At 45.6% G+C, this 22,296-nt stretch overlaps 1 protein-coding gene across 1 annotated transcript in view; it reads left to right on the plus strand.

Moving 5' to 3' along the window:
• Window positions 1-9,529: 9,529 nt before the first annotated feature.
• Window positions 9,530-22,296, plus strand: part of FAM234B (family with sequence similarity 234 member B) — a 35,804-nt gene continuing 23,037 nt past the window's right edge. The window contains exons 1-2 of the mRNA XM_004281130.3: window positions 9,530-9,726; window positions 19,761-20,159. Of these exons, the coding sequence (XP_004281178.2) occupies window positions 9,690-9,726; window positions 19,761-20,159 (436 nt within the window). The 5' untranslated portion in view covers window positions 9,530-9,689. The remainder of the gene's footprint in view (window positions 9,727-19,760; window positions 20,160-22,296) is intronic.

Below are 22,296 nucleotides of genomic sequence, written 5' to 3' on the forward strand. Positions count from 1 at the left end.
TCCCTGGTGGCGCAGTTGTTGAGAATCCGCCTGCCAATGCAAGGGACATGGGTTTGAGCCCTGGTCTGGGAGGATCCCACATGCCACGGAGCGACTGGGCCCGTGAGGCACAACTACTGAGCCTGCGCATCTGGAGCCTGTGCTCCGCAACAAGAGAGGCCGCGACAGTGAGAGGCCCGCGCACCGCAATGAAGAGTGGCCCCCGCTCGCCGCAACTAGAGAAAGCCCTCGCACAGAAACGAAGACCCAACACAGCCAAAAATAAATGAATAAATAATTAAAAAAAATAAATATATAAAAATAAAATGGGAATCCCCTCCCCCATTGCCAGCAAATTTCACAGTTCATTCTCCCTTCCCTATTCTATTTTTCTCCATGACATTTATCACCACCTGATACACTATATGTTTTATTTATTTATCTGTCTTCTCCCCGACCTGGCTCCACTATTTTGTTTGATCTTACATGCCAGCAACTAGAATAGAGCCCAGAAAGTAGCAGTCACTCAAATATTTGTTGAATGAATAATTTAAAAAGTAAATGAATGAATGAATGAGTCCCAAAGAGGAAGAAGCTATGCTAACATGCCCTCCTTCCTTCTTCTGATCTCACCAATCAGAAAACTCACTTCTTCCATGGTGCTGTAGCAGAAATGCCTCCATGTGGAAATATGGGACTGGGAAATAAGTGTTCCCCCAAAAAGTGATGGGGGGAAAATATAGAAACCCATTACAAAACATCTCCTCAAATCAGACCAGTGCTGGCTTTTAAGACGGGGGAAGTGGAGGAAAGATTAGCCTCATGCAAAATCTTCCAAGTGAAGAACAAAACTCATGTTTCTAAGGTTAACTCAGAGAAAGAAATAAAACGAGACAGTTGTGTTGGGAAGGAGGAAACAGCTTTATGCAAAATCTCATCTCTAAAGTGCCCACCTGTGGTCTTTAAGACTGGGGTAAAGGAATTATAAAAAAGTAATTACTGGGCTTCCCTGGTGGCTCAGTGGTTGAGAGTCCGCCTGCCAGTGCAGGGGACACGGGTTCGTGCCCCAGTCCGGGAAGATCCCACATGCCGCGGAGCGGCTGGGCCCGTGAGCCATGGCCGCTGAGCCTGCGCGTCCGGAGCCTGTGCTCCGCAACGGGAGAGGCCACAACAGTGAGAGGCCCGCGTACTGCAAAAAAAAGAAAAGTAATTACTTAGATGAAAGAATAAAATTTACAGGTTTTGATGACTCAAATAAAATTTATGAGAAGGAAGAAGTAAAAGAAATGAATGAGATCTGAAGAACTGGATAAATAAAAGGCAGCTTTACATACACAGTTTCTGGAAATTTTCTCAGAGCCGTTAGTTCTTTAAGGACAAGCACTTGGAAGGAAAACAAAGTAAAAGAAAAAAGGATGAATGAAAATATTTGTGGAGGCAAATGTCGAGTAGATTTATTTGTCTCACAACCTCTGACCAGTCTGTGGCTACATACATCCTCTCGGCTCTGCCACTGCGCCTCTCAGAACCTCAGATAACATCCTAGTGATGAACTAAGCATCACATCAAGTACTGTGTTATATTAAACCCCAGGCTGATGAACCAAGCTTGCTGCCAAACCTAGAAGGATGGCCAGAAGTACCTGGTGATCAGGTTTTGTTAGTTTATTTTAGAGGCAATATTATAATAAAAATATTTAAGAAATAATTAGAGGATGAAAAGTATGAAATAATTTTTAGGTCAAATATTTGAGAAATAATTTTTAGGTTATTCAAAAGTTACATTATTATGTGCTTCAAATAAGGAAGACTGAAAGTGTTAATTGTACAGGAATGTGAATAATGGCTAGTATTTAACATGATTGTATGTTAGGGAGAACTTTTTATATAGTATATCTCATAGGATGGCCATTCACCTTCCTTTTGTGACAGATTTCCATACGTTGTGTGTTGGGCTGTCATCTAAGGCGATAGTTCCACCTAGCCGGGGGCATCCCTCAGGGCAGAGAGGTCCAGGGAGCCTCAGTGTCTGTGTGTTATTAGGTCCAAGGGATAAGAGCCATCTGTGGCTGCAGGGAACCTGGCTGTTGGAGCGGCAGGTATGCGTCAGACCGGGGGTAGGTAACTGTCCCATCTACAGCCGGGCTCACAGGAGAAGGAATGTGAGTTCTGTAAGCTTCAACAGGTTGTGTGATAAGAGGAAGATAAACAGCACCCATATTTTCTTTTTTGCCAGAACAGGAAAGCAGGTGGAAAGTCAGAATCTGTGCATACACTGTGTCCGAGAGACAAAGCATGAATAACTGAATCCACCATGACCTCTTTCCTGTAGCTGGTCTCCCCAGCTCCACTTTTGGTCTCTTCCAGTTTATTCTCCACATAGCAGCCAACGACATCACATCCCTTCTTGATCAAAGTCTTTCTAGGTCAAGGCCTGGAGGTCCCTTGCGTGATGTGGCTGCTGTTACCTCTTGCTTCTCACCACCAGCTCTCTGCACAGCTGGCCTCCAGGGCTGCTGGTTTCCGCCACAGAACCAAGCTCTTTTCTGACCCGGGTCTTCACACAGCCAACTTCTGCCCATTCTCCGGGCCTCAGGTTCTCAGAGAGCCATCTCCTCGCCCCCTCTGCCCCCGGCCTAAGCTATGTTCTCCCTGTAATTGTCTCTCATGGTACTGGCTTCCTCTCAGTCATAGTACTTATCGCCATTCGTAATACTACGCTATTCATAACTTGCTTCATGTCTGTCTCGCCCACTAGATTGCAAGGTCTTTGAAGGCAAGAATCTGATTGGGTTTGTTCACTATTTTATACGCAGCTCTGTGGAAACAACTGGCCAGGAACAGCCCTTGAGAAGGATATAACCAGCGGACTCCAGGGCCCTTGATATCAAGTGTCAGTGTTGCTTATTCTGTATTATGATGCCCATGGAGATGCAGAGATGAGATGACCAGAGGAAATTATCGGAAAAGCTGAGTCCACCTAACTGGAGGGAAACCAGGAGGCATGTGTGGAGTGCATAAGCATTCCTGGGGGATAAACATTCAGAGGGACTGGGTTTCCTGAGGTCAAGTAGTCTGGGTGCTTGGATCATGGCACTGGTATGAAGAGGTGCAGTGAAAGAACTTGAGAACATTTGGATTACAGGAAGCAAGGAATGTGACCTTAGAAAAGGAAAGTCTTATTAATTATAAAAAGGTCTCCCACCTGTTTAAAAAAAATTTTTTTTCTAAATGATTTTATTCTTCTCTCATAATGTGATGGTCATTCATTTATGAATTCAAGTTTATCCAACAAACGTCTGGGGCAATGTGCTTTGCATCAGATAGGGCTAAAAAAGATACAAAAATCTCACTTTTTTTTTGGCCATGCCAGCGTGGCTTGTGGGATCTTAGTTCCCAACCAGGGATTGAACCCAGGTCCACAGCAGTGAAAGTGTGGAGTCCTAACCACTGGACCGCCAGGGAACTCCTTCACTTCTATTCTTAAAGAACTCAGCATTTAGTGTGGGAGTTTTAATATGGTAAACATATATTCAAATCATTACAACACACAGCTGCCTATGATAAGTTCTCTAAGAAGGGCAGAAAAATCAGGTGTTCTAATAGTATGTCGGTTACACAATCAGCAGTACCCTAATTTATTGACTTTCAGAACATTACTTAGGACTTAACCAGTGAACTAGAAGTGCAGAACCAAAAAGACTCAACCAGGGCTTCCCTGGTGGTGCAGTGGTTAAGAATCCGCCTGCCAATGCAGGGGGCACGGGTTCGAGCCCTGGTCCGGGAAGATCCCACGTGCCGTGGAGCAACTAAGCCCATGAGCCACAACTACTGAAGCCCGCGCACCTAGAGCCCGTGCTCCGCAGCGAGAGGAGCCACCGCAGGGAGAGGCCCGCGCACAGCAACGAAGAGTAGCCCCCACTTGCCGCAACTAGAGAAAGCCCGCATGCAGCAACGAAGACCCAACACAGCCAAAAATAAATAAAAATAACTTAAAAAAAAAAGTCTAAAAAAAAAGAAAAGGACTCAACCAGGGGTGTAATCCAAATATTAACAAATCAGTACACGTCCTGGCCAATCAGAACGTGTCTGACTAATCAGCTAGGACTCCCAACCAATTAGAACAAATGTTGGCCAAATATCAGCCACACCCAAACATTGAACACCTATCATGAATCAAGTACCGTCTTTTTAAAAAAATAAATTTATTTATTTGTTTTGGGGGGCTGTGTTGCTGCGCGTGGGCTTTCTCTAGTTGCAGCGAGCGGGGGTTACTCTTCCTTGCGGTGCGCGGGCTTCTCATTGCGGTGGCTTCTCTTGCTGTGGAGCACAGGCTCTAGAGCGCAGGCTCAGTAGTTGTGGCGCACAGGCTTAGGTGCTACGGGGCATGTGGGGTCTCCCCGGACCAGGGCTCGAACCTGTGTCCCCTGCATTGGCAGGCGGATTCTTAACCACTGCGCCAGCAGGGAAGTCCATCTTGAAGGGGTTTTTAGTCTGGTTAGTATGCTATAAGTGAAGCAGGGATTACAGATAGTTTTAAAATTTTAGGCTGAATCAAATTGTTAGATAGTGGCTCCCGGGAAAGCTGGGTTAAGGATTCTGAAGCTGTGTGTAGGCTCACGGTGCAGGGTGTGTGATTGACATATGCCACGGATGAAGAAAGGCCAGATTGTAGCACATGTGCCGTGTTCTTTCTTATGATTAAACAAACCTGCATTCAAATCCTCCTTCAAGCGCTTAGCAACCCTGTGCCTTTGGGCGAGTGGCTTATTCTATCCATGCTCACATATCCTCATTGTTAGAATCGCGTGGTAATACCCACCTTGTAGGATAGTTGTAAGTATAAACCAACATTGTGTGAGAATTCCCTTGTATGAAGTGACAGCTTCCATGAACAGATTTTGCCCACTGTAGGATGGGGGTGAGATTCCAGCCTCCTGTGGAGGCGAAAGGCAGCAGGAGGCAGGAAAGAGAAGCGGGGAAAGCCTGAAAGTGGGACAGACCCAAGAGGGTCCTTGTGGAGGAAGACATAGTGGTGGAGTGGAAGCAGAGGCCTGGGAGAAGAGACGCGCCTCACGGGTTTTTTTGGTGAAATGCTATGCGCCCTGTGACCCCTTCTCTCTCCCCCTCGAATCTTCAGGAAAACTACACAAGTCACAATATGCTTGGTCCACTGGATTGTATTTTGGAAGCTGGTGAAGGGCTGGGTTTTGGATCAAGTTTGGCAAGGGTCCAAAACAGTGTCTTCTCTGTAGGTGATAAGTGCTCAGTAAATGGAACACATAGGAACAAACTATGATGAGGGCCTAGAGGAAGGAGGGCTACAGTGGCCTGGGTAAGTCTGTCCTTAATTACATTGTCATTCATTCATTTTTTTTTCAACATCTTTATTGGAGTATAATTGCTTTACAATGGTGTGTTAATTTCTGCTTTCTAACAAAGTGAATCAGTTATACATATACATATGTTCCCATATCTCTTCATTCATTCTTAAATATACATTCCAGCCAGAGACTTGTTAAGCAGCATTTGTTCCAATCTCAGGGCCCAGAGGACGTTTTATAGTCTAGGCTAGACTAGTCTAGCAAGTTTTATAGACTGGAAGTCTGTATGAGTCTAATCTGGCTGAGCCCTTGTGTTTTATTAGAGGATGCTCTGGGAACATAAACCCGTTTGTCTTCGTGATAAGCCGTGCAACTCCTGGTGGTAGAGTCAGGTTCTCAGTGATGAGACGTGAATATGCCACTTGTACCTGCCCTTTTCGAACTTCCTGATCCAAATGCAAGGCTGATGTCACAGGATCCTTGACATTTGCATCTCACCCCCAAATCTTTGCTGAGCTCCTCTCTTGCTTTTCTCCATCTCCTTGCTGTCATTGCTATTTGCTACAGTATTTTCATTTTGCTTTTTGATCTCATACGTATTGCTCCTTGAGTCAATCTCTTTGGCACCCCTGTAGCAGAGGGTACTGCTCTGAGCCTGAGGTGGGTCTACCAGTGAGTTCAGACTTGTCCAGGCCCTGCTGACTGATACAGGAACGGCCACCCTTGGAGGGGCTGAGGAGCCTCCCGGGAGAGCTTAACTTTTGACGCATGGCAAGTCCTAACTCAGGACAACAAGCTCAGCTCAGGAGCAGAGCTTTGGTCCCTAGAAGAGAAGGGCAGTTCCAAGTAGAGCAGAGCCTGAAGCCCCTCCCCTTCACCAAGAACTTAGGTCTGTATCCTATAAATATGTGGGGTGACTAGTGTAGCAGAGACTGGCTTGATGCTCACCAAACTGTTTCCTTTTCTTCCTGGGCCCATACCTCCCTGGCACACATATTTTGTGTCTAAGTTCTGGCCAGATAAGTGTGGGTAGAAGTCACATATACCACCTCCAGCCTGGCCCATAAAACTTCCTGCATGATCAGGAGATGCTGTGGGGGAGTTGAAGGCCCTGGGATGAAGATGCGCCAGGCAGAAGGAGCTGGGCCCCTGAATGAACTGGAGGAACAGAGAGTCTCAGGGCTGCCTGTCCCTGCCCTCGCCTTGACCGTGACATGAGCAGAAACGAACTCTTGTTCTTTAAAACCACTGAACTTTTGAGGTTGTTGATAACAGCAATAACCTTGCCCCGATTGACTCACTGGGTAAAAATAAATAGCACTGTTTCATGAAAATACTGCATTTGACCTTGAAGAATAGGCAGCACAGCATTTAGTTTTCTAATCAAGTGTAACATCAAAAGAAGAAAGAGACAGTCTTCCCCAGCTGTCACTGCACTGAACAGCTCTGACATTTCAACAGCACTCAAATATAAAGTGGCAGTGACTGGTGGGAGATACAGGAAGAAGTAACGGTTTTTGAAAGGAGGCAGAAATGCCCATGAGGCTTGGCGGTTATGGCAGTGCTGGAAGGGAGGGGTGGCAGCTGTTGTGCACACAGTGGTACTTGTTCCAAGAGGAAGTGGTAGAAGCTAGTGGGAGGGCAGGACCAGCAGAAGAGGCCACGGTGCCTAGGGAATGGGAAGTACCAGGTGATCAGATTTGCTTATGAGCCCATGAAGGACATTTGGAGATTTTTGAGCAATACTTGGGGCATCACAAAGGTCATAAGAACCAGTAAATATGGCTTCCCACCACAAAGCATTGGAAGCTTGGAAGGTTAGGGAAGAACAATCCCACTGCAGATCGTTGTAGGGAGAAGAGGCTCTTCTGGCTTCAGCTGTGATCTTCAGATACAGAGTTTCTTCTCTTCACGGCAGGCACAGTGGTCAGGCAGGGTAGGCTGTCCACAGGCTTGTCTCCCCAGCCCACCCTTGTTTCACTCCTCTGGGAGGTAAGCCAAGTTGGGAAGTCAGGAAGCCTGGGCGTCCTCAGCGCGTGTCTGTGCAGCAAGGCACTCAGTCAGCCAGGAGACTAGAGAGGATGTGACAGCTTTTTTTAGGTTAAAGGCTAGGATTCTGATTTGTTTGGTGGCCGCTTTGAATTTTTTCCTTTAATTGAAGAAAAGGACATTAAATGTGAGAATCACTGTTTTAAGCTGTGGTCCCCGTGTTAAAATGGAAAAAAAAAATGTGGAGGGGATGGGAGAGATTTCCGGAGGGGGCCACAGTGTCAAAGAGGAGGAAAGGTCAGGGAGCCAGAGGGAGGGATTCCTGGCATCTGCTTCCCCCTGAAAATCATTTATTTGGGCAAAAGTGGAGTGATGATTGGAGGTGGGGGAGAGGAAATGCCATAAAGATTAGGCATAGGGCTTCCCTGGTGGCGCAGTGGTTGAGAGTCCGCCTGCCGATGCAGGGGACACGGGTTCGTGCCCCGGTCCGGGAAGATCCCACATGCCGCGGAGCGGCTGGGTCCGTGAGCCATGGCCGCTGAGGCTGCGCGTCCGGAGCCTGTGCTCTGCAAGGGGAGAGGCCACAAAGATTAGGCATAAAAAGGGGCTAGAGATGTCACATCTAGGGGATGCATATACCCTTACACATGTTTATGTGCACGCATGTAAGTGTGTGTACCCACACGGGTGCTTTGGGTGACAATACAGTTTGCAACAAAGTTTTAATCAGACTTTGTACAATTTTATTTTACTTTCGTCACATAAGAAGGGACTTTCCCTAAGAAAAGTGGACAGATTTTTCTCCTTTCCTTCTCTCCTGTGTAACCTGGCTGTTTCAGTCCACCTGCACCCTCTCCTAGAAGCCCAAGTTCCTATCCTACAGCAAAAACGGATCCTACTCACCTTAAAGGTTATTTTTCTCAGGCTTCATATCTCAAGAATGTGTTCCAGTTAGCTAATCTGATTTCAGGCAAGCCTCTACTGGTTTATTGTGACCTGTAATGGTGCTTCTCTTAGATGACCCTCATAGATGTAAAATGTGTTTTTAATCATACCTCCAGAGAAGTACCAAACAGTAGAAGTCTCAGGTATTGTAGTATGCAGAAAGAATAAACAAATAAATTACTAACCCATTAAAGTGTTATTAAATTTATTATTGAGTTATTAAATTGTCAAAAATAATAAATTGTTAATAAAAAGAAGTGCTAACACTTATAAAACACGAGGTGCCACACACTGTTCTAAGTGCTTTGCATGTGTCCATTTAATTCTCAAGACTACTCTGTGGAATAGCAACTATTTCATCCCCAATTTGCAGATGAGGCAGAGAGAGATTAAGCAACTAGCCCTAGATCTGGCAGCTAGGAAATGGTGGAGTCCATTTGAACTCATGTGGCCTGGCTCCAGAAATCTGCGGCTCAGTCGGAGTGAGTGACATTTTTACACGGGGGGAAGGGTGGTGAGGGTCGCTGTTAGAATCTCTGGGACTGTAACCGTGGCACTGTCCTAGGACAGTTTCTCACGGGAATGAAGCGGTCCAAGTGACAGGTATCTTAGAACTTTTGTTTGACACTGAGAAGTCACATCACCTTTATAGATCTCAGTTTTCTCTTTAGTAAAACAAGGAGCCTCTAAGGTCCGTTTCAGTTCTAAGATGAATAATATCTTCAGCATTCCTGGAGTACAATGCCGATCTCCTGGTGCCTGTGGGGAAGAAGCAGGTCTGTTCTTGCTTCCTTAGACCCTTCAAGCTAGAAGCTGCGGGTAGGGTGCTGTGTGGATTACCTGGAAAGAACTGGTAACCAGAGATGAGGCTTAGAGCTCCAGGAAACCTCGACTTTTACCTAAGAAACATAGAGAAACGCATTTACTAGGTGCCTACTGTGTGCTGCGTGTTTTAAACAGATTATATAATATCCTCACAATACGCTCATGAAGTAGGCGGTACTGTCTCCATTTAAAAACTAAAGCGGAAGCTTAGCCAGACTGAGTGACCTGCCCAAGATGGCCCAGCGAGTGACGGATGCGGGCAGGATTCAAATCCCGTCCGACTCCAAAGCCCACGCGCATTTCACAACCCGGCCCTACTTTACTATCTATCATCTCATTCCATGCTCACTGCAAACCTATGCGGTGTATTATTTCTCCATTTCACTGAGGAGGAGAGTGAGGCTCCGAGTGGTGAAGTGACCTGCCCAATAAGGGGTCTGTCCCCGAGGGGGCGGAGTAGAGCGGGAGGAGTGCCACGTGGGCGCGGACGCCGCAGCCCGGCCCCTCCTCCCGGCCCTGCCTCGCGGTCCGGCTCCCACCTTTCCAGGTCCTGACCCCGCGCACCCCGACTGCGAACTACACTTCCCGGCAGGACGTGAGAGCGCGCACGCGCAGCGGGGCCTCCGCCATGGCGACCGTGCTGTCCAGGGCGCTCAAGCTCCCGGGTAAGAAACTGCAGCCCCGCGACCACCCCGCCCCCGCCGGGCCTGGGGAGATGGGGAGGCGAGACTCCGGGGGCGAAGCCGATCGGGGTCTGGCCCCAACCCGGGCGCAGCTGCCGGCGAGGGGAGGCGAGGCGGTGCAGCCCCCGCGGGCTGGGGTCCACGCGCCACCAGGGGGCAAATGAGGCGTTCGGCGGGTTGGGGGTCGTCGGCGCTGGGCGAGCCTGGGAAACACGGAGGGAGGGACGCGGGAGGCGCGTGTGGATGGTGGCTCGGCGCTGCGGCGGCGGCGAATGTCAGGGCGCGCGTCGCCACTGTCCCCAGGGGAGGGCGGTGAGGTTAGCATCCTTTCCCGAGCTACGCGAAGGAGGTACCGCAGGGTCTCCAACTCCTTCCGTCTTGGGCTGGACCTGGGCGGGGTCAGGGAGCCGCAGGATGGCGAGTGACCCCTTGGAGCAGCCTCTCCACTTAATGACAACATTGATGCTGCCTTGAGGTAGGTGGGACAGGCATTTCCCCTCCTGAAAAATGCGTTATTTGGCAAATTGACGTGTCCAGGGTCGCACAAGCAGTATTGGAAAAGCTTGGACTTGAACATGGGGGGGTCTTCTGACTCTAGATCCTGGGCTTTTGGTTCCACTTGTTAGGCCTCTGGCTCTGGAGCCTGAGCATTTATGAGGGAAATTATTTGGCACCTGCAAGTTGCAGATAATGGATGGAATATTCTTTCAGGAGGCACTCGTGGTGATGTCAACTTCCAGAGCTAATTCAGTACTTTGGGCAGCAGCTCCAAGTTTTTTGTTTTTGTTTTTCCTCTTAAACCTCCAGCATGGGACTGTGCTACTAGAAATGTGCTATTTTAATAAAAGTATATTTATTCTGCCCAAATAAATTTTAGACGTTAAGGCTTTAGAAAAATTTATGGTTTAACCTAAATAAGTTTTAAATATTAAGCTATAAACATTTGTTTGTTGGTAACTTAAGGTGTTAGTGGGAAAAACAGTTGTTTTGCCCGCTTGGGTAGAAAGTGCTAGTTGGGTGTCTGGCGGACATCCAGCATAAGGCTTCAGGGGGATTACCGGGTCCTGTTTCTCAAGGAGTTTCCAGTCTGCTACATTGTGCCACGGATGACACTGGGCTGGCTATGAATTTTCATTTCTGTTCCCAGATTTCATGACCTCAGACACCTTTTTTTTTTTCTGCATTGTGCTCATTAGAACATCGGAAGGAACACTGATAATATCTCTCTTGGAATGTGTATGTAACATTGGAATGAAATGGGGGACATGTCCCTCTGCCTGCAGCATTGACTTTGAAGAGAGTAGTCTTAGTGTAGGATGATATCCTCCCAAGGGGTAATGGGGTGTCAGACATATTTAGCTTTATTTCTTGTTTTCTTTTACATTCCTTGCCCCCCTGCTTCCCCTCCTGCATAGGTAATTGTCATTCTCAAAGGCTGGGAATCCTGCTTTCGAAACTCTTGAGCTCTTTTGCATGTGGAGGCTTTGGTATTATTACTCCTGGAGTATTCAGTTGCAGTAACTTGGTCAGCCGACAGGGAAGGGAAGCACAGTCTGGTCGTTGGGCCTGTGTTTGGGTGGCAGCAGGGCCCTCAGCGCTCAGGAGTGTTTGATACTTTTAGGCCCAGGTACAAAGGCCATATGTTCTTTTATGTGACGTGGGTTTTTTGTTTTTTGCTTGTGCTTTTGCTTTTCTCCCTCCTGCCCTTTTCTCCCCTCCACCCCAAATACAATTTTTAGGTAGAAGTTGCTTTCTTAGAGCTCTTTTTGGATACCCTGTAATTGGATCTGCGAAGCTACTGTCCTGTTTGGGCTACTGTATCATGTTACCTTAGTTAATATTCTCACTATTTTTTTTTTAAATTGAGTATCATTGACCTATAACATTATACTAGTTTCAGGTATACAACCTCATGATTTGATATTTGTAGATATTGCAAAATGATCACCACAATGACATCCTCACTATTTTTACGTGTAGGGAAGCAGAGTAGAATGGTGGTGAAGAGCATGCGACAGACTTGGGTTAAATCCACTCTTTATCAGATTAGTTACTTATTCTCTTTAAGCTTTAGTTTCTTCATACGTAATAATAATGTTATTGTGGAACATTCACTGTATGCCACCCAGTAGGGTTATCTGGCGTTGTAAAAGAGATGGATGTCCTTAAGAAGTTTGTTGACCTTTGACATGTGTTAAGTATTCAGTAAGTGTTAATTAACCATTCTTATCTTCATCATTAGCACCATGATCTTTACAAATGTGTTACCTTGAGGAAGACCTGATGTAATGTGCATATGACAGATGTCCATCAACCTGGTGAAGAAAGAACAGTTGCTGGGGATGTATTTCAGTCTCGTACCCTTTCACCAAGCTCAAGATGGAAAGATGTTTGGTCCACAGGCATAGAATGAAGTTAATTAATAACAGAAGGGCAGTGTGACAGTCATAAAGCAGGGGGTGGGGCAACTTATCTCTTAAGAATATATATTTTTAGTCCATTTAAAAGTTTAAAGGTCAGGGCTTCCCTGGTGGCTTAGTGGTTGAGAGTCCACCTGCCGATGCAGGGGACACGGGTTCATGTCCCGGTCTGGGAAGATCCCACCTGCCACGGAGCGGCTGGGCCCGTGAGCCATGGCCGCTGAGCCTGCGCATACGGAGCCTGTGCCCCGCAACGGGAGAGGCCACAGCAGTGAGAGGCCCGTGTACCGCAAAAAAAAAAAAAAAAAAAAAAAAAAAAAAAAAAGTTTAAAGGTCAAACACTGCAGGGAATATGAGCATAATGTTATTGTAATGGTTTGTTTCATTATATGTAACTTGGAGAGATTATGTGGCCCTGGATAAACTAATTCATGATGCGAATGATTTCCCTTTAGTTGCAGTAGAGTGTGTAGGATAGTCTGTGTGAAGTGTAGTGCATGTCATAGAATAGTATGTATTATAGTATGTTTTCCTGAAAACACTTGGGGGTGGTACAGTTGCGTGTCTTTCCTACCGATGTTTTCCTCTATCCCATTTTGGGAATGCTGTTTACCTAGTAACCCCGGTCTTCCTATAAGGAAAAGTGACAGCCATGGAAAGCTCATTTATGTTGATTTATTCTGAAATCAGTGTCCCCTCTTTATTCTTTGGAAACCTTTCATTGACTAAAAATGCGAGTGGTAGCTGAAATCAGCAGACAAGAGGGTGGTAAAGTTGAAGCAAGGATTTGGTGTCTACCCCTCAGCCTGAGTATAATTTTAGGCAAGTCAGCGTACTGTCTACCTCTTTTTCTGTGAATAGACAGAAAAAAAAAAATTTACTTAGGACTTCTCTAATTAAAACTTGCCGTCTGTAATAATTAAGCTGGGGCTTGTCTTTGCACTTTCTGGAAACATATATATTAATAGTGTTAAAGTCAGTATGTATCTTCCTCTGTAATTTGGGCACGAACACGTGGCAGTCTGCTGCGGTCCCTTAAAGAAAGCCTCTGCGGTCTTGCACGCGTGCCTCTACTTCAGAGGTGTTGTGTGGGGTCAGTTCTTGGACTTCGCGGCCCCTCTTCTTTCTCTGAGGATTCTTCTATTTTGCCGCACTGCCATTTAGAAACGTACGTTACTGTGGAGAAGGCAGCCTGACTTTTGTCCCATCATTAGTGACTTGATTCTTTTCCCCTTGGCCTGCCTGCTCATGGGATTCCTTCTTTGTCCTTGAAGTTCGGTGCCTTTACTAGGATATGTTTCAATATGGATTATTCTTCTATTTATTTATTTATTTATTTTGCGGTACGTGGGCCTCTCACTGCTGTGGCCTCTCCCGTTGCGGAGCACAGGCTCCGGACGCGCAGGCTCAGCGGCCATGGCTCACGGGCCCAGCCGACCCATGGCATGTGGGATCCTCCCGGACCGGGGCTCGAACCCGTGTCCCCTGCATCGGCAGGCGGACTCTCAACCACTGCGCCACCAGGGAAGCCCTTAAATGTCATTTTTGGTTCCATTTTCTTTTCTGTTCTCTCCTTTAGTTATGCATGTATTGGATCACTTTTGTTCTTTTTATCTATCCCTTTCTCTCTAGTCCTTTTAAAAGCTTTGATCTTTCCCATGGGAAGCACAGAGATAGTTAGTCCAGGCTTCAGGCCAGACTGCCTGGGTTTGAATCCTTGTACCATCACTTACTTGCTGTTTAACTATGGGCCAGGTACTTAAACTTCCAAACCTCAGTTTCCTCATCTTTAAAATGGAGATAATACTGTGTCTGCCTTTAAGAGTTGCTGTGAAGATTTGCTGAGCTAAGACAGTAAAAGGGTTTGGAAGAGAGCATAGTAAGTGCTCAAAACTGCCAGCCACTGTTGTTATTTCCATTTCATCCTGCTTGATTTTCACAGTCTATCCTTTAAGTCTCTGACGCTGTTTTTAGCCATGTCGGTTCTTTTTGCTGATCCCAGTAAGGATATCCTTTCTAAAACTGTTTTTTTAAAAATTAATTAATTAATTAAGGCTCTGCCAGGTCTTAGTTGAGGCACACGGGACTTCGCTGTGGCATGCACGTGGGATAGAGTTCCCCGACCAGGGATTGAACCCGGACCCCCTGCATTGGGAGCACGGAGTCTTACCCACTGGACCACTAGGGAAGTCCCTAAAATTGCTTTATTTTCTTCCATCGTTTTCCTGAGCTCTCCTTGTTTACTTTTCATCTTCTCTATTGCGTTGTCATTTCTTCTTAGAAATACTATATTTTTCTTATGAGCCCTTATTTCAGAGAAGACTATTTCTTGAATTTCTTGGATCCCAGGGGGAAGTGTAGGTTCATTATCTCTTCCGTTTCGTGGTAGAATTTGTCCAGCATTCGTTCTGTAGCCGGCTTCGTCCGCTAGGTTTTGTTGTAACTTCTTTCTTAGGTATTTGTAGAGCTTTGCAGTAGCTTGTGGACCAGGTACTAATGATGGCTCCTCTCTGATTCCTCTTCATGCCTAGATGGGTGGCTGCTTTAAAGCCAGCTGTTGGCTGACCCGTGGGCAGGAGCTGAGTGAGCTGGGGCAGCTGGAGGCTGGAACCTAATTTAGGCTGTCAACTCAGATCCCTTTCCCATCAGTGCTCTTCCTTTGCGGATGTTTCTCTCCTGGCTGGCGTTTGCCACAGGGCCTTAGAGTGCTGACTAGTGTTTACTTCTCTTCGTTTCTTGTGCCAGCTATCAATTTATTGCCCTGAGCTGCACATTCAGTTTTGTTGCCTGATCTGTGAAAGTGGATCCGGACCCTTTAAATACCAAGTTTGTCCTTCCTGGGATACAGTCTCCCCATCCTAGGATACCTTTTGGATTTCTCTTCCCATATTTATATTTACTCTCCTATCACTGTCTAATAATTCTTTATATGAAACTGTCCTCTTTGAATTACCGTCTGCTTTTGGTCTCCCTGTTGGACCCACACTGTCCAAAACATCCTCCTCTCGAGAACTGACGGTACTCCAGCGCTTGTTCTAACCTGCCGTGCTGCCAGCCTGCTTCTTATAAGGAGAGAAGCTTGTGCTTTTTCTCCTTCAGTCTTAACCTCGTCTTTGACCCTGTGGTGTTGAATGGGGCTCATTGGTGCTTCTGCGACCCCAGACTTTGTCTTTCTGAGCAAGAGATTATTTGGTTTGGCTTTATATCCATGGAACAAGGGAGGCAGCATAACTGATTGGTTAGGACTGTGGACTCTCATCAAATTGCCTGAGGTTGAATCCCGGCTTTTCTTGTTAATTCTGTGATCTTAGGCAACTTACCTCTCTCTATATTTTCATCTTTTTGATGAAAATGGGAATAATAATAATACCTACCTCTTAGAGTTGTTGTGGGGATTAAATGAGTTAATCCCTGTAAATGCTTGGACCAGTGCCTGGCATAGTAGCTCTCAGTACATTTCCAGTTGACATCCACGTCATCACCATTATTAATTCTGTGAACTCTGCTCATTGCTGGAGACTTGAAATGTATGTGTTCTTACTGTACTTCCTTAGTTGGATACAAGTTTCACTGCCTTTGGCAACGGTTTTCCATAAATTCTAGTTTGGGAATGTGGCTGTTTCCCTTCCCTCCCCCGCAATTTTATTTCTTTTTATCCCCCCGCCCCCTGGTTTTAGGAAGAGACAGACAGAAAGGCCTTCCTTTGCCATCATTAACTAGAAGCACATAATTTTGTTAAGAGGGATCAGTTCAACAGCGGCTTTTTTTCAAAGAATGACAAAGTGAGAGAGAGGCATGGACATATATACAGTACCAAGCGCAAAATAGATAGCTAGTGGGAAGCAGCCGCATAGCACAGGGAGATCAGCTCGGTGCTTTGTGACCACCTAGAGGGGTGGGATAGGGAGGGTGGGGGGGGAGGGAGATGCAAGAGGGAAGAGATATCGGATATATGTATATGTATAGCTGATTCACTTTGTTATACAGCAGAAGCAATTACCATTGTAATTGCTTTACCATTGTAAAGCAATTATACTCCAATAAAGATGTTAAAAAAAAGAAAACAAAAAGAATGCTTGCAATTTATTTTTATAGATTTATTAAAGAATTTACAGATTTCTGCAGCGTGTGCAGTCGAGCTTTCTTCCTGCCTGTGATAGTATATCATATAATAAAAGTGCATTTCCTTTAAACCGTTTTGTTCGCCAGTATTTCATTCATGATTTCACTTTGGCAAAGGTGCTGTTTTAGGCTGTGTTTGTTGCAGGGTGGAAAGTGACTAGCAAGACTGAATTCAGTAAGGGTCGATGCTACATTTTTCACTAAAAATTGTGCAATTACAGGACAGCTTGTGTGTGTGTAGAAAGTGCGTGGGAGTTTTAGTTGAATCAGTTGTGTGATGGGGCTACCAAGGAAGCTGGCCTGCTCCTAGGTTACAGGAATTGAACTGTAGTGTCCTCTCTGACTAGGGAGGACACCGTTCTGCTCTTCTCTGCCCTGGTCACACTGCACCCTGGGGACTGTATTCACGTCTGGGAACCATCCTTTAAAGAGCACAGACATGTCATTTGTGTCCAGAGGAGAGTGACCAGGGTGTTGCGGAGCATCTGAAACAATGCGTCTTCAAGTAATGGGTTGAAGAGGTAGAGGTATTTAACCGGGGCTGAGGAGATTGGGTCAGGCAGTGGGGAGATAGAATGCCAACCATAATAACAGAAGCTGCAATTTACTGAGTGTGACCCTAAGGCAGGACTGAGAACCATGCCTATGTTATCTTATTTAATCCTCATAACAGTCATATGAGGTAGGAACGATAATTATCCCATTTCACAAATAAGGAAACTGAGGTTACTAAAGTGAAGAAATTTAATTGAGGTCACACAGTTAATGAGAGATGGAGCGAAGATTTGACTTAAGGTTGCTATCGTAAGGACTTGAGCTTGTAAATACCGTATCTTACGTTTCTTATGATTGGTATCTTCAAGTATTGTGCATGGGGAAGAGGGGTCCCAGAAATTAAAACTAAGACAGGTAGTTGGCAGATGCCCAGAAGTAGATTCCTGAATCAGAGTAAGGCTCTGCTTTCTAGACGGGAGGGTAGTGAGTTCCCTGATAAGGCTTCCGCTGAGGTGTATGCTGAGTGACTGCCCGGTGGGCGTTGGTAAGGAGGTGCATGTTTGGGATACGGGTGGAGGTGGATTCTGTGACCTTCAAAGTCTCTAAGAACCCTGAGATTTGGGGCTGCTGTATAGGTTTTCCTCTTTGTCAAGTGTATTCTTTTTTTTAACTTGAAATTTAAAAAACTGTGGTAAAATACACATAATAAAATTTAGCATCTTAACCATTTTTAAGTGCACGGTCTGGTTAAGAATACTCACATTGTTGTACAACCAAGCTCCAGAACGTTTTCGTCTTGCGAAGCTGAAATTCTATACCCACTAAACAACAACCCCACCGTGGACCTCTCCCTCCAGGTGCTGGAAACCACCATTCTACTTCCTGTTTCTGTGAATGTGACTACATATAAGCAGAATCATACAGTATTTGTGTTTTGGTGACTGGCGTATTTCACGTAACATAATGACCTCAAGACTCATCCGTGTTGTATGTAGCATGTGTCAGAATTGCCTTACTTTTGAAGGCTGAATAATACTCCACCACATGCAGGCAGCACATTTAAAACATTCTGTCAGGTGTATTTTTTTTTAGCCAAAAAAAAAAACTTAAAAAAGTATTAGAGTTAATATTACAACAACCTATGGTTCTGTTTGCAAACTATTATAAATAAAGTTATCTGAGATGGTTAGGGAATGATGGGCCCTAATTAATAAAACCATTTGGTTCATAGAGGAAATATAAAAATCATGGGAATCAGCTGCACTGACTCTGTGGCATATCCTGGAGGTACTATTTTGCATGAAACTTCTAATAATTGCTTAATTTTCTTATAATTTAATACCTTAAAAAATCAAACTCAGTATTTATTGGACAAAATGAAGTGACATCACGAAGATCTCAGTGACCAGAGAACATGAGAAATTCTTCCTTTTCCCCTTTTAAATATCCGGGTTGTATTTTCTTTTTTATATGTCTTCTTAACAAAGGATTTAACCATAGAGTTTACATTAGTGATAGCTTACCAGGTAATTTCCAAAACCAGCAACTTTTTCTTGGTTTTTATTTGGCTACAGCCTAAAATAAAGGCATAAAGTCATCCAGTCGCTGGCTGCAAGGGCCAGGGGTGGCTCAGGAAGAGGTGGGCTTAAGCCTCCCGTAATGCCTGCCTCTGGCCACCCCTGCAAAGATATGGTCTTGGTCAAACCAGGGTGCTTGTTCTGTAAACCAGCCTCAAGACAAGTCCTTCACCTCCTTGTGCCGGCTGGATCCCACCCATCTCGGATGCAGGCTCAGAATAGCAGTTTTCGGGTAACCACTGTTTACTGAAACATGTACTGAAAGGGCGATAGATTTGCAGGGAGGTTCTCAAAAGTAAGTTTTTGGTAAGATGTCTCCAGATGACTTTCAGCGTTTGACTTTCTACGTGGTTTCCATAGCAACAACTGGGAAGTCACACATATTGGCCCGTGAGGAGCAGGCCAACTGTGCAGAGAACAGTTGTTCTAAAGGTTTAGTGGAGGGAATTACCTGACAGTCCAGTGGTTAAGACTTTGCCTTCCAATGCAGGGGGTGTGGATTCAATCCCTGGTCAGGGAGCTAAGATCCCACATGCCTGGGGGTCAAAAAACCGAAACATAAAACAGAAACAATTTTGTAACAAATTCAATAAAGACTTTAAAGAGGGACTTCCTGGTGGCGCAGTGGTCAGGAGTCCGCCAGCCAATGCAGGGGACGTGGGTTGGAACTCTGGTCCGGGAAGATCCCACATGCCACGGAGCAACTAAGCCCATGTGCCACAACTACTGAACCTGCCCTCTAGAGCCCGTGAGCCACAGCTACTGAGCCTACGTGCCACAACTACTGAAGCCCGCATGCTTAGAACCTGTTGTCCGCAACAAGAGAAGCCACCGCAATGAGAAGCCTGCGCACCACAACAAAGAGTAGCCCCTGCTCGCTGCAACTAGAGAAAGCCCGCTCACAGCAACAAAGACCCAATGCACCCAAAAATAAATAAATTTTAAAAAAATGTTAAAAAATATAGTTTAGAGGAGTCGCAGGAAAGATCGGAACATCACCAATCTAAGATAATCAAAGGAAGTATGCACATCAGGTGTATGGAAGGTTTCATAGAAGAGCTATGGTCTTTTTCGTCAGAGTCACACAAATTAAGAGAGGGCTTTTTTTTTTAAAAAAAAAAGCTAAAATGTATTTGAAATTTGCCACTTTCTCTGTTTCTTTTCCAATGTTCTTAAGCTCATGAAAGCAATAATTCTAGAGCACTGATTTTCTTTTTCCCCCCATTCTTTCCCCCTTTCCGCTGGAATCTATTTTATAGACGGCTCCAAGGTTCAGGCTTGTCAACGTAGATTTGTTCCGTTCTGTTCTGTGTGTTCTCCTAGGTGTTTACTGTTGCTGTGTGTTTGCCGAAGGTCCCTCCTTCCAGGTTCCCCTTGACCGTCTGGCTTTCTGTCTTTTCAGGGAAGAAGAGCCCGGACCTGGGGGAGTATGACCCCCTCACACAGGCCGACAGCGACGAGAGTGAAGATGATCTCGTGCTTAACCTGCAGCAGAAGAACGGAGGGGTCAAGAACGGGAAGAGTCCGCTGGGAGAAGCACCAGAGCCCGACTCGGATGCTGAGGTCACTGAGGCTGGGAAGCCCCATCTCTCGGAGGTCACCACGGAGGGGTACCCCTTGGAGCCCCTGGGGGCCCTGGAGCAGAAGGCGGCCTCCTCTATCGCGTCCTACGTGCGCACATCCGTCTTCCTGCTGATGCTGGTGATCTCCATGGTCCTGGTGCTCGTGTGTGCCTTCCTGATCCCCTGTCCCCCCCGAAGCCTGCACAGCACGTGGAGCCGCCGCTTGGGCCCCCAGGGAGGTGAGCTGCGGGACCTTTAGCTCTAAGTCTGTGAAACTTCATGATCGCGTGTCATTCCGGCAAGCTTCTGATTACGCTGAAGATTTCCTCCAAGTCTTTACAAATTAACGTGTGTGTCATCTAGCATTTCTCCCCCTGTGTGTGGAGGTGGTTAGGAGGTTAGGATTTGAAATGAGACAGAAAGATGGATCTGTATGGCTCCAAAAACTTGGGAGGATCGCTGCGCTGTGTGTCTCTGGGGAAGGTCTTAATTAGACGCAGGGAGGAGAGAACCCTGGTTTGCTGAGTCCTGCCGTGCAGCCGGGGCTGCATCAGGGGAGAGCAAAGCTGTGGGAAGGGCGGTTTACAGAGAACAGTGAAGCTCCCATCCTGGCCAGGCCAGAGGCCACAGCTCCTGTAGGGCCCTTGGGGTTCTGTTGATTGTAGAAGCCTGATCTAAATTGAATTTCCAAATAATTTCTTTTTTTTAATTTTCTTTTTCTTTTTTATCGAAGTATAGTTGACTTACAGTGTTGTGTTAGTTTCTGGTGTACAGCAAAGTGATTCAGTTTTGTACACATCTTCTTTTTCATATTCTTTTCCACTATGGAAAAGATTTGTTACAGGATATTGAATATAGGTCCCTGTGCTAGACAGTGGGACCTTGTTGTTTATCAAATAATTTCTTTTCAAGGAAAAGAGAGTTGCTTCCTTGCCGCAACTTTTCTTTCTTGCTCCTAACGGTTGGAATGGTGCTACCCAAGGAATTTTGTCTCATTTTTCTTTATTTTTTATTATTTTTTTTTTTACTGAATGAAAGTCTTTAAATTTTACCGTACTTTCCAATTTTCAAAAGTTTCACACACATGATTTCTTGTAAATCCCTTTTTTTTAATCCCCTACCCCTACATTGCCCCTCCTCCTTCCCTCTCCCCACTGGTAACCACTTGTTTGTTCTCTGTGTCTGTGAGTCTGCTTCTTTTTGTTATATTCAGTAGTATGTTGTATTTTTGAGATTCCGCATATAAGTGATGTACGGTATTTGTCTTTCTCTGTCTGAGTTAGTCCACTTAGGATAACACCCTCCAAATCCATCCATGTTGCTGCAAATGGCAAATTTTCTTTCTTTTTTATGGCTGAGTAGTATTCCACTGTATATGTGTACCGTATCTTCTTTATCCGTTCATCTGTTGATGGACATGTAGGTTGTGGAGCAGGTTTCTTTAAAACAGCTTGCCCTGGGTCAAGATTGGGGATCCCATCTAACTGTCGGTGCTGAACAGTCCTGTCCCTTGAAAACTGCACCAGGCTGAAGGGGCTCAGAACACACCAGCCCACCGTGGCACTTTGGTGTATTGACTATTTTGAGTTAAAGGCATTTGACCAATAGCAGGTGCAAGCGGGCCACTCTGACCTTCGATTCTTCCCAAAAGCAGGAGATGAAACTCCCAGGTGAAAGATGCCCTCCCTATTCCAGGAGGAAAGAACACTCTTATCACCAGAGACAGGGGGTTGAGGCAGAGAGACATTTGTACAAGCAGACCTTGTTCATCTTCCTGTAGTTCCCTCATATATTTTAGTTACTTTTCCAGTCGCCACTCTTCGTGCTATGCGGGATATAAACACTGCGGCCTAGCCACGTCTTTGGGTCTTCATTTAACTGTGGGAACTCCCATGCACATGCACAATTTTATTAAATAAAATATGAGTGCTTTCCCCTTGTTCATGTGTCTTATGTCAGTCTCAGCTAGAAACCTTAAGAAGGCAGAGGAAAACTTTTCCCTTCCCTACAGTATGCCCACACCCCTGCATCATCTTGATCTAGAAACATTTTCTCTCTGACCCTTCTCTGATCCCAGCTGGCTTAGCTTCTGATGAGTTCTTCGTTCTCATCTTTACTTTCTCTTAAGGCAAAACTGGGTGGCTATGTCTTACAATATGTTCCTACACATAGAATGTCTCTCCCTCTCTTCCTTCCTTTTTTGTTTTTTCCAAGTTAGCTCTTGTAATGTTTATATACAGCATAAAGACTAGTAATGAATTCTTGGTGTATCCACCACTGAGTTTAAGAAATAGGACCTTGTAAAGGTCTTTGCAATTCCCCATGTGTCGCTCCTGACCGTATCCCCCTCTCCCCGCCAGAGGGTTCTCCTCTCCT

This window comes from Orcinus orca, chromosome 11 (assembly GCF_937001465.1).
Source record: "Orcinus orca chromosome 11, mOrcOrc1.1, whole genome shotgun sequence".
Lineage (NCBI taxonomy): Eukaryota > Metazoa > Chordata > Mammalia > Artiodactyla > Delphinidae > Orcinus > Orcinus orca.